We start from the raw sequence: 11,013 nt of genomic DNA, 5'->3' as shown, positions 1-11,013 counted from the left end.
TTAAATACCGGCCCTCACAGGATGCACAGAAGCACCCAGGTCAGAGGATCAGCTGTGGGAAGCGGGGGCGGTGGGCCAGTACAGATCTTGTCAGAAGTTGGCAGTCTTGTGCAGGAGAAAGAAATAGGCCAAAGGTGGAAAGTATTGGAAAGTAGAGAGTGCTGTGGAACTCATGGGCTAATGGGATGCCAACTTGTGTGGGTCACCCTGACATGCATGTGCTGGGTCCTGTCATTCCATCCTGGGATGTGGTCGTGAGGCGACATATTACACTCCAGAAGAAAGAGGCTCCTCTCTGGAGATCTCACGGAGGTGAGTGTGCAAACAGCAGAAGCCTGAGCAGGTATGAGGAATGGTGCTCCAGCGAAGAACCAGGGAAAGTAGCTGAATCTATAGCAGGATGATTCATAGGGATCTCCTGAAATACGGAATACATACGTCTTGTAGATTTAAACCATTTTTTTTAATCTTCAGGTACAAAGACTGTGGTATAGACCTTCACCCCCCCCCACTTTGCCTACCTTTAGACATCTCGTCATCCTTCGTCTTCCCTGTTCTCTCACAGTCTCTCCATCTGTCATTTTTCAGGGCCTTGACATTTTTGAGGAATACCAGTTAGGCATTTTGTAGCATGTCCCTCAGTTTTTCGTCTGGTAGTTTCCTCGTGATGAGACTGAGCTCAAGGGTTTGGGGAAGAATACCATGGAGGTGAGGCGCTCTTCCCATCACCTCCCATCAGAGAGTATGCGATTTCAACATGATTTATTACTGCTGTTGTTAACCTTGGTCACGTGGTTAAGGCAGTGTCTGCCAGGTTCTCCACTGTAAAGTTACCAATTTTCCATTCTTGGGCCCTGGGAAACAGATTTCCTAACTAGAGTGCAGAGTTTATGTACTGTTCCTAGTGCCTCTACGCGAGTCACTGGGTCCAGCTCATCCTCAGCTCTACTTCCTGAAGGGGGCTATAATCCATTGTGAAGTCATTTGTTTTATTCCTTCAATTGATCTAGATTTGGCCACTGGGAGTTTTCCAGGCTGCCTCTGTGTTCCTTTGACATGCCCTCATTCTTTTCTGTTTTGAGACTTTCCTTACTTTCTGGTACTACAAGAAGATTGTCCAGGCGCATCTTCCCCAGCCTTCTCTGTCACAGCTCCAGAGTCAGCCATTTCTCCAGGGAGCCTTGGTTCCTTTCATTGCCTTAGAAACCAGGATCTGGGGGTTGGGTGTGCTTGTTGCTACTGGGCCATCACTGCTTTTAGGCCCTCTTAGCAGACAGAGTGAGGAGATCCATATAAGTTTGCTATCCTGTGCACATAACGTACAGCTATTGTCACTTCTGTGCCTCTCCGTCTGTATGTGATTAAGCCGAGGATGAGTTCATACTGATGTCTTGGACTCTGATCTAGTACCACAGGGTTCATTCTAGCCTTCCCCTCCTTGCTTTTCTGTAGCTTCTCTTTCTGACAGTGAAAAACCTGGCTTCAGCCATCCACTCTTCACTTAATTGCTCAACACCAGAATACAGATGTAAAGCAGTTTCCAAATTAATCAACCCATATTCCCGTGAGAAACAAATTTCTCAACTGGAGTACAGAGTTCATGTACTGTTCCTAGTGCTTCTAGCTTTAGAATTCCAGTTGAAACACCATTTCCCAGAGTTACTTAGGTTAGCTCCACCCCCCCTTTCTTTACCACTCTCTTGAAGACTTTTCAAGAGTTAAGGTAGGCAGGGATAGCTTTAAGGATAGTTCCAGATACCCAGCTTCCATAAATACTGTATTCTGTACCTCTTAATCATCTCAAACTTTAGCATTGCCCCAGGGAATGCTGGGGCATTCCCCCAAACACAGGGAACTTGGAATTATGTATATAGTTATTGAGAGACCGAATGAGTCTTGAGTGGATGACAGATCCTTTCACAAGTCAGTTGGCTTGCAGGTTTTGCTCTTAATAACACTTCAGGATATTAATGGATGATCAGGAGCCAATTTTAGTGATATTCTTGACTTAAAACGAGGCAAGAACTGAGGGATACTTTTAACAAAACTTCCAATTCCTGTTTATTTAACTGAATGAGGTTTCCCAGTACTTAAAGCTTGAAAGAAGAGAAAGAGAAAGAGGAGAAAAAGAAAAGCAAGAGAATCATTGTTGAACCTTGTCTATTCCAGCAAAAAGTGAGCATTCATCTAGTGGATACTAAGGGGAGGGAAAAAAAGCCCACTGACATCTTTAAGTGATGAAATTTCCAATACAGTTTTGCTTTTTATGTTTAATGATTATTTATCAATGTGATTAATTTTATTTTTTACCAATTCTGTACCTAATAGTAATGTTAATAATTCAGTCGAGAATGAAAGCCTATGATCAGGAAATATAAATTAATTTCCATTTATATGATAGGGTGATCAATAAAACTTTGAAGCAGAAAAACATTACCTATGGGGATAGGAAGGAGTTCAAGGAGAGAAAGGAATGATGTAAACTTTGTGATTCTTAAAAGAAGAGCTTATTTGAAAAGAATGATGGTTGGTTTCAAATTGCTGTGGTTTTTGGATTCCTTTGGATATGTTTTACTTGCGTCAGTATTTATGATTGCTGAAAATTACATCCTTTTCAACTGCTTAGACCTGTAATGGAACGTTTTAGACAGCAGCTTGATGTGCAGTCGCGAATGGTGAACGGGAGGGGCGGGAGGGGAGCCTGTTTGCAGGCCACGGGGCGACGGCCAGTTTTGTAAGGCCGCCAAGTGTAGACCAAACAGCGTCTGTCCATCTCCTGACAGTATTTGAGACCTTGCACGAAAAATTCTCCCCGTCTCAATTTAGCTCGTTTGGAAAACTGGGTGACCATCTTGCTGGGTTATTGCAAAGAAAGGTATGCAAAGCCTCTGATACACCGTGTGCGAGAACGAAGAACGGTGTGCTTGTGGAGTGAGGGGCACAGGAGTCCCGACCTAAGACAGCAGAAGGTGGCGCGGCCGGGTCTCCAAACTCCCTGGCCTTGGACCACTCTTCGAGATGGATTGTGCAGACCGGTCCTCTCGCAGCTAGCGCCCCGCGCCCCGCCCGCTTCCCCCCCGCCCCGCCCGGCTCCGCCCCTGCCGCCCGGAAGCACCGCGGTCCCGGGAACCCAGATTCCCCCCGGGACGCTTCCCGCCCCGCGGAGCAGGCTCAACAGGTATGCTGCGGGCGGGCCGCCCGGGATCCTTACCCCGAGCTGCCCCTGGGGCTCCGGGAGCCGCGGGGAAAGGGATGGAAGCCCCGGCCGGTAGACAGAGGCTGCAGGGGAACTGGCCGAAGTCCCGCGCGGCGTCGGTCTCCGTGGCGACGCGCGGCACGCCGAGCTCCGGCCAGCTCGCAAGCTTGCAGCCCAGCCGGCGGCCGCCCCCCGGAGCGCCCCTACGGGAGAAGGCTAGTCCCGAGAGCTGGGGGCTTCCACCCGCTGGTGCCGCCGGGGCGGGAGGGTCGCCGTCCCTCAGTTCCCGGGCTGGAGTCCTCGAGTTCCAGTTGCGCAGCCTCCTCCCTCAAAAACCCCGTCCTCGGGTGTCCCCGGCCTCCTCTGGCAGCGGAGCTGCCTCCCAGCCCCATGCCACCCAGTTGTCCCCTTTCCTACCCTGACGCAAATGATAGAAAACCTGACCTGCCTGCTCGCGCAAGTTTTTTAAAAGTGGGCATGGTGCCCTAATTGTGGTATAAAAAGGAAATGCAAGGAAACGGTTTATGAGAGTTTGCATTTCAGTCTGCAAATGCTTGGTACGACCACAGTCGAAGAACTAGTGAAGTTGCCTAGTGTCCGCGCCTGGGCAGGGAGGCACCTGACCTTGACGGCCGCGCCCACTGTTAGTCTCGGCTACCGACCCAGAGCAGCTCAGCCAGCGGGGGCGTGATTTTCCAAACCCGTGCACGATTCTTGGTAATGTTCCAAACACAACAAAGTACAATCCAGCCTTGATTTACACGCAGTTGCGTTCCTCGAAAATTCGATGTTCAGTAAAACTGCAAAAAATATTCTGTTTTTACGTGTAAAATGGAGTTTGGTTCTAGCAGCAGATCGTTATAAATGGCCTTTTCCACGCACATGAATGCGTGTGAGGACTTGCTAAGGTTGTAGGGCCGCGGGATCGTCCTTTATCTTCAGGACGGCCCTTCTCATCGCAGGACATTAGTATCCCAGGCCCCCACCACTTCTAAATGCCACAGTGCTTCGCCATCTCTGCGGGGAACAGAAAAACCTCCACAAATTCCCAAAATGTCCCCTAGGGGGCAGCACGTCCCCGTTGAGAAGGGCTGAACTGTAAAACTGCACCCGCATTAAGGACATTTCCAGCGTTACCGAGGAGCCAAGACCGGGGTGTTGTATCTTAGATTCTCAGAACAATCTTGCAAAACCAGGGATTGTTATTTCCATTTTAGAAATTAGGAAAGTGAGGTTTTGAGGGATTAAGTGACTTCCCCAGGTTCACAACACTACAGTGTATCAAAGCTGAGTCCGAGCTCAGATTCCACCAAGAAGCACCGTTTCACTTTGGTTGTCCCCTGTGGCCCCAAGGAAAGTTATTTGACTCTGTCTTGGTGAGGTTGGTAGGAAGGTTTTAGCAAAAGGAGTTCCTTTACATTGTAGTGATCAGTTGTGTGACTTTGTTCACGTTTATGAAAAGTGTGTGATAAAATTTCAGTGCTCTGATTTCAGGAACCACCACGCATTGACACCATGGACAATTACGATGTGATCAAGGCCATTGGGGAAGGTGCCTTCGGGAAAGCATTCTTGGCTAAAGGGAAATCAGATAGCAAGCACTGTGTTATAAAAGAGATCGATTTTGCAAAGGTAAAGTGAAGAAGTTCACATTCCTGTTCATTTTCAGTAATATATTCAGCTGGCTTTTAATTCAGTATGAAAAAGAAACTCATTTTTTGGCTTGTCTGTTTTTATGATATGAGCCTCAATTGACTAGGGGCGCCTGGGTGGCTCAATTGATTAAGCGTCTGCCTTCCGCTCAGGTCATGATCCCAGGGTCCTGGAATCGAGCCCCGCATCAGGCTCCCAGCTCAGCCGGAAGCCTGCTTCTCCCTCTCCCTCTGAGCCCCGCCCCCCCCCCCCCGGCCTGTGCTCTGGCCCCATTCTTGCCCCCCCTCTCCCTAAAAAAAATAAAATTTAAAAAAAAAAAAAAAAGCCTCAGTTGACCTTGGTTTGCTCACACTCCTAAGTCTGTTGTCCAAAGAGCAACCAATATTTTACTAGAAAAAAGAAAAGGAAAGGAAAGGACAAAAAGAAGGAAGAAAAGAGTAATAAGATTATATCACTGGTTCCTGTGGCAGTCTTCAGGGTGGCCTGCAAGGCCCGTGAGGTGTCCCCTCCTCCATTGCTCAACTTTTCTATTTTGCCATGGGCTGGTGCTCTTCTTCTGACTGCCTCTCCTTCATCAGGTCCCCTCCACAAAGAGGCCTTCCCCAAATCATCCCTGTCCCACCCTCAATCACTCCTTATTACCCTGCCCTGGCTTCTTTTCTGAATAGCATTTATAATGATCTGGAATTACTCTGCTCACTTTTTTCTTCATGTGCTTATTGTCTGGCTTCTTCAGCATGAAGGACAGTGCTTGGCACGTGATAGGCGCTCCAAACATTTACTGAATGCATCAAATGAATGGAGGAAAACAAAGTCCATTTGCTAGTCCAACGATTTTGGAGAGTGATTAAGTATATTTCATTGAAAAGGAATCATTTCTGAATTCTTCTCGGTCAAGTGTTTGTGTCACCCCCCTCTAGTGATAATATATTGGGACAACCATCTCCATCGCATGCTAGAATTAATTTTAAGGCAAGTCTTGTTGGTTGTCCTCTGGAGGATTTATAAATGAGAGTAGCAGAAAACGTGCCATACAAAACGTGTGCAAGTGGGGCACCTGGCTGGCTCAGTCGCTTAGTTGGTAGAGCATGTGACTGTTGATCTCAGGATTATAAGTTTGAGCCCCACATTGAGTGTAGAGATTACTTAAAAATAAAAATCTTGAAAAAAAATCTCTTTAGTTAAAAAAAAAAACAGAAACACCCCAAAATGTGTGCAAAAATGGACTTGACAAGTTGCACGGTGTGAGTGTACTTAATGCCCCCGAACTGTACATTTAAAGACGGTTAAAATGGTATATATTTTATGTTCTATATATTTTACCACAATTTTTTAAAGTTGCAGAGGAAAACAGAGGGACTGCCCAAACTTACATTAAAGCTCAGGTGTAGATGGTTAGCTTCAGGGAGAATGCTTTATTTACCAGTATCGGTCCCTCTTCATGGCTCCATGGCATACTTCTGCGAGTATCTTATTCTAGGGGCCTGTCAGAGCTTCCTTCCACGACAGTATTCTGCTCGCTCTCCTTTATTCCAAGGAAATACCAAGAGATGTACAGTCAGAAAGCAACTTAAATGTCCAACAGTAGGGGATTGGTTACTTAATTTATAAAAAATGAAGCGGCTCTTAGAAATCATGTTGCAGGTGAAGTAGTGACATGAGAAATGTCACGGCTTCTGCTAACTGAGAAAACAGTATGTGTAGAACGAGGCACTCTTTGTAAAAATATGCATTCTCTCTCTAGGGGTATATAGATACCCATGCATATATATTCACATACATACAGGGAAGATGTACTAGATTGTTCTTATGTAGGTGGAATGTAGGATTGTGAATCATTTTTGCCCTGTACTTTTATATTCTTTCACTCTTCAGATTAGTTTTCACACTCTCTCTGGTTTGTTTTCCCAAATTCCATTTCTAACTTCCCCTCCACATACGCGTCCTTTGCAGCCCAGCAGCCTCTGTGCTTGCCCGTGCGGCTCTTTCTTTCAAGAAGGTCTTTGCCTGCCTAGCTCTAAGCATCAAGATCCCACTTGCTTCTGGCTGAGCTCCCGGAGACTTTCCAGGACCTTCCCACTCGAAGCACTCTCTCTGTCTCTGTAAACTCGATAGCTTTTTATCCGTCCTGCTGCTATGGTACTGATTGCCTTCTACCTTGATGTGCTTTGGCTGGGTTTTTTTTGTGTGTATGTGCCTTCTCTCCCTTATTAAACTGTGTGTTCTATGCACGCAGAATGCATACCTTATTCGTCTTGGTATTCCACACAGCACCTAATAATGCTTTGCACCAATAGGTATTCAGTACATTTTTATTGGATAAATAATTCAAAGGCTGGATACTTTCAGGCCTTCTAGCTCTGTTGTTAAGCTGGTACATACTTAGGAATTATAACACCATATTAATTCTAAGGAAAGAAGAAACTATTTGGGAGGTGAATCTTCTATAAGATTATATATTAATTCATTTCATAGCATCTCTCCCATTCTTAGTATAGATAATAAAAAGACAACCATATTTTTCTAATACAGCACTGATTTTTTTCATCCTTTTTCTCATGAACCACCCTGGCCTCCAGGCCATCACTAAGGAGAATGTCATGTTAGGCCTTGTTCATCTTGCTTTCCCGTATCTCTTTATGTTATTAAATTTGCCTAGCAACGCTTGTGTCCCAGTGTTAATATGTATTGCTTCTTTCTTCCTTTCTACCCTAACGTAGTTTTTCATTACTTATCTAGAGAAATCTACATTTCCTCACATCTCCAATGCCTCTCCATGCCGTAAACTCTAAACACCAGAACTTGAATGGCTTATTTTCTCACAGGTACCAAAAAGCTACTATTTTCTCTCTCATCATCCTGCTATTATCAAGCATATTCTTTTGATTCTTTTCTTTTTTTTTTTTTAAGTCAGCTCTACCCCCAAATGTGGGGCTTGAACTCCCAACCCTGAGATTAAGAGTTGAGTGCTCTAGCGATGCAGCCAGCCAGCCAGCCGCCCCTATTCTTTTGATTCTTGCCTCCAAAAATATGTTGTGTATTTTCTTGATTATAAAATAAAAGTGTTCATTATAGGAATTTTTGAAAAGAACTGAAGGGGAAAATAAGACCATTTAGAGGAAAATAAAAATCACTCATAACCTCTTTCTTTTAACATTATGGTGAATTTTTCTCCAGGCTATTTTTAATGCATAAATACTGGAATGATTGGTGCCACGGTAGGTATACTCTTCTATAGTAGCTTTTTGTATTTAGCAATGTGTCATGAATATTTTCTCAAGTCACTCAATGTTTTCATATAATAAAATGTTCTCTGGGGCGCCTGGCTGGCTCAGTTGGAAGCGCATGTGACTCTTGATCTTGGGGTCATCAGTTCAAGCCCCACATTGGGTGTAGAGATTACTATAAAAAAATAATAATAATAAGTAAATAAACTTAAAAAAATGTTCTCATATAATAATATTAAATGTTCCCAATAATAAAGATAATGCTTACCATTTACCGGGTGCCTATTAAACCTGCTGCCATCCTATGTGCTTTACATACATCAACTTATTTAATCCTTGCAACAGTTCTGAAGATAGATCTCATGGCGTCACAGGTAAAAGAGCTGAGGCTCGAAGATGGTAAGTGATTTGCTCAACGATGCCCAGTAGCCAACAGATCCTCCTCACTCTTCCTCTGCTCCTTCTGCTATGACACATTGCCTCCCTTGATTTTTGATGACTGCATAATATGACATCAGGTTAAAAACACCATGATTTAATTCTTTTTGTATTTTCAGACATTTATGTTTGATTTTTTAGGTATGATTAAATACCATGTAATATGGAGAATATAAGTGATTTTTTTATTTTTTTCAAGATTTTATTTATTTATTTGACAGAGAGAGACACAGCAAGAGAGGGAGCACAAGCAGGGGGAGGGGGAGAGGGAGAGGGAGAAGCAGGCTTCCCGCCGAGCAGGGAGCCCGATGTGGGGCTCGATCCCAGGACCGCGGGATCATGACCTGAGCCGAAGGCAGATGCTTAATGACTGAGCTACCCAGGCGCCCCGTAAGTCATTTTTTTAAAGATTTTATTTATTTATTTATTTGAGAGAGACAGAGAGAGCAGGAGGGAGAGGGAGAGAAAATCTGAAGCGGACTCTACGCTGAGTGCAGAGCCTGACGCAGGGCTCAATCCCATAACCACAAGATCATGACCAGAGCCGAAACCAGGAGTCCAACGCTTAACTGACTGAGAGAGACATCCAGGCGCCCCTAAGTCATTTTCATTAAACAAGCTATATACACATGTTTACCTATGTGTGCATTAAATAAAAACATTTAGCAATTAACAGCAATTACTCCTAAGGAAGAGGAATTCATGGAATGGGTGGGGAGGACAAGGGGAAGTTTCGCTATCATCTTGTTCACTTCTGTCTGGCTTCAAATATTTTTTAAGATCACAAGTGTGTATTATGACAGGAACTAAAAAACTAATAATAAAACACGGTGATGAAGGTTTTTATATGAGAATGCTCGGGCACATTTCTGATTATTTTCTTTGGATAAATTTCTAGAAGAAATAACAAGCCAAAAACAGGAGCATTTTAAAAGTTTCTTAGTACATGTCATAAAATTGCCTTCCCCCCAAAATTTATATACCTACAGCAGAAGTATATGAGTGCCGGTTTGCTGATCTTTGGATAACCCTAGGTATTAACATTCTTCTTGTCTTTGCCTATGTCATAGATGAAACATTGTATCAAATTTTGTTTTAGTCTTTGTTCTATAGATTATTGAGTGAGGTTGGATTTTTTTTTCTGTTTATCAGTCATTTTTATTTCTTTTCTTTTTTGGGAGTTGCCCATTCGTGTATTTTGCCATATTTCTATTGGCAGATTTACCTTTTTTTTTTCTTGTTAATTTGCCAGAACTCCTTATATATTATAAATACAGAAGTATTTGTCACATTTATTGCCAGTATTTTTACCTAACTATCAAAATACAGTCACCTACCTACATTTGCCTTTTGGTTTTGTGTATGACATTCTTTTGAAAAACAGTAGTTAAAATTAAAGAAGTTGAGTAGCCAAGTCTGTCAATCTGGTAGGAGTAATTCAGTTACTTGTGTTTTGAAACTCACATGTAGCAGCTGTTTTTAAATTTAAATTGGGGTGGAAGAGACAGAAGCTGAGATTTAAATGATTTATGGAAGGATTCGTAGGTAGGAGGCGGTAAAGCCGGGCTTGAGAACGTTAATGTTTAAAAAATGCTTAACTCTCAGTAAGGATGAGAAATTTGGGAACTCACACGTTGTGTGTGGGCCAGTGTTGAAGAACATTACAGAGGGAGCAGTGGAGAGGAACAGGTGACCTGCAGGGGCCGGAAAGGTGGGGCAGCCAGGCCAGGGGTCAGGGTGCAGATGACCAGTCAAGCAGCAGCGAAGTGTCAAGAACAAGGAAGAAGAGGTAGGAGTGAAGTGTGGCCACTGCCATGGCACCAAAGCGATTGAAAAATACCACCAATAGATGATCCGTCGAATAATAAGAAAATGCATCAAATCTAAAATGAAGTCACAAGAGACCATTTTTATTTGAAAATGAAAAATGTGGTAATCTCACTACAGAATTTACCGTTCTGATTGATGTGATATATGACTTTTTTTTTTTCATTTCATTTGTTAATTCTCAGCAGTGATTGCTGCAGGAACACGGCATTTTTATAAAGAATTTCTGTGCTGCCGAGAGATAAATATTAAAATAAGTTTCCTCCAGATGCCTAAGTAATTAACACAGTGCCACCAATGCAACTGAACCTTTACTACAGCAGACCTGCACCAGAATTATTTATTTTCTTGTTTACGATTGTCACCGACAAACCATTGGTTCGATATAGGTCACGCTGCTAACTCTATGAATGTCATCTCCTGCCACTGAAAGATCAGTTTCAGAAGTGTCATTAGAAGCCAGTGAAATCCTGGAGAATTTTAGATGATAGTGAGCAGAAAGCATGTTCTTGAAAACAAGTTATCTTTACAGACTACTCTGTCTCTTAATGTAATTTAGATGCCCATCCAAGAAAAAGAAGCTTCAAAGAAAGAGGTAATTCTTCTGGCCCAGATGAAGCATCCCAACATTGTAACATTCTTCAGTTCGTTTCAAGGTTTGACTTTCTAATA

General features: G+C 43.4%; 1 protein-coding gene across 13 annotated transcripts in view; it reads left to right on the top strand.

The window, feature by feature from the left end:
- The first annotated feature begins 3,083 nt into the window (after positions 1 to 3,083).
- NEK5 (NIMA related kinase 5) overlaps positions 3,084 to 11,013 on the top strand; it is a 57,442-nt gene continuing 49,512 nt past the window's right edge. For 6 of the 13 annotated variants that reach the window (XM_073894618.1, XM_073894619.1, XM_073894621.1 and 3 more), the window contains exons 1-3: positions 3,118 to 3,178; positions 4,691 to 4,828; positions 10,901 to 10,997. In XM_073894618.1, coding sequence (XP_073750719.1) covers positions 4,712 to 4,828; positions 10,901 to 10,997 — 214 coding nt within the window. In that variant the 5' untranslated portion in view covers positions 3,118 to 3,178; positions 4,691 to 4,711. Of the gene's footprint in view, positions 3,179 to 3,526; positions 3,914 to 4,690; positions 4,829 to 7,508; positions 7,675 to 10,900; positions 10,998 to 11,013 lie in introns of those variants that run through there. The other 7 variants (XM_073894624.1, XM_073894622.1, XM_073894614.1 and 4 more) reach the window with 6 other exon arrangements.

The sequence above is a fragment of the Callorhinus ursinus genome, unplaced genomic scaffold (assembly GCF_003265705.2).
Source record: "Callorhinus ursinus isolate GAN/ISIS: 27379988/994484 unplaced genomic scaffold, GSC_fseal_2.0 scaffold7, whole genome shotgun sequence".
Classification (NCBI taxonomy): Eukaryota; Metazoa; Chordata; class Mammalia; order Carnivora; family Otariidae; genus Callorhinus; species Callorhinus ursinus.
The sequence above is the reverse complement of the archived record's forward strand: the minus strand, read 5'-3'. Positions and strand labels throughout refer to the sequence as shown.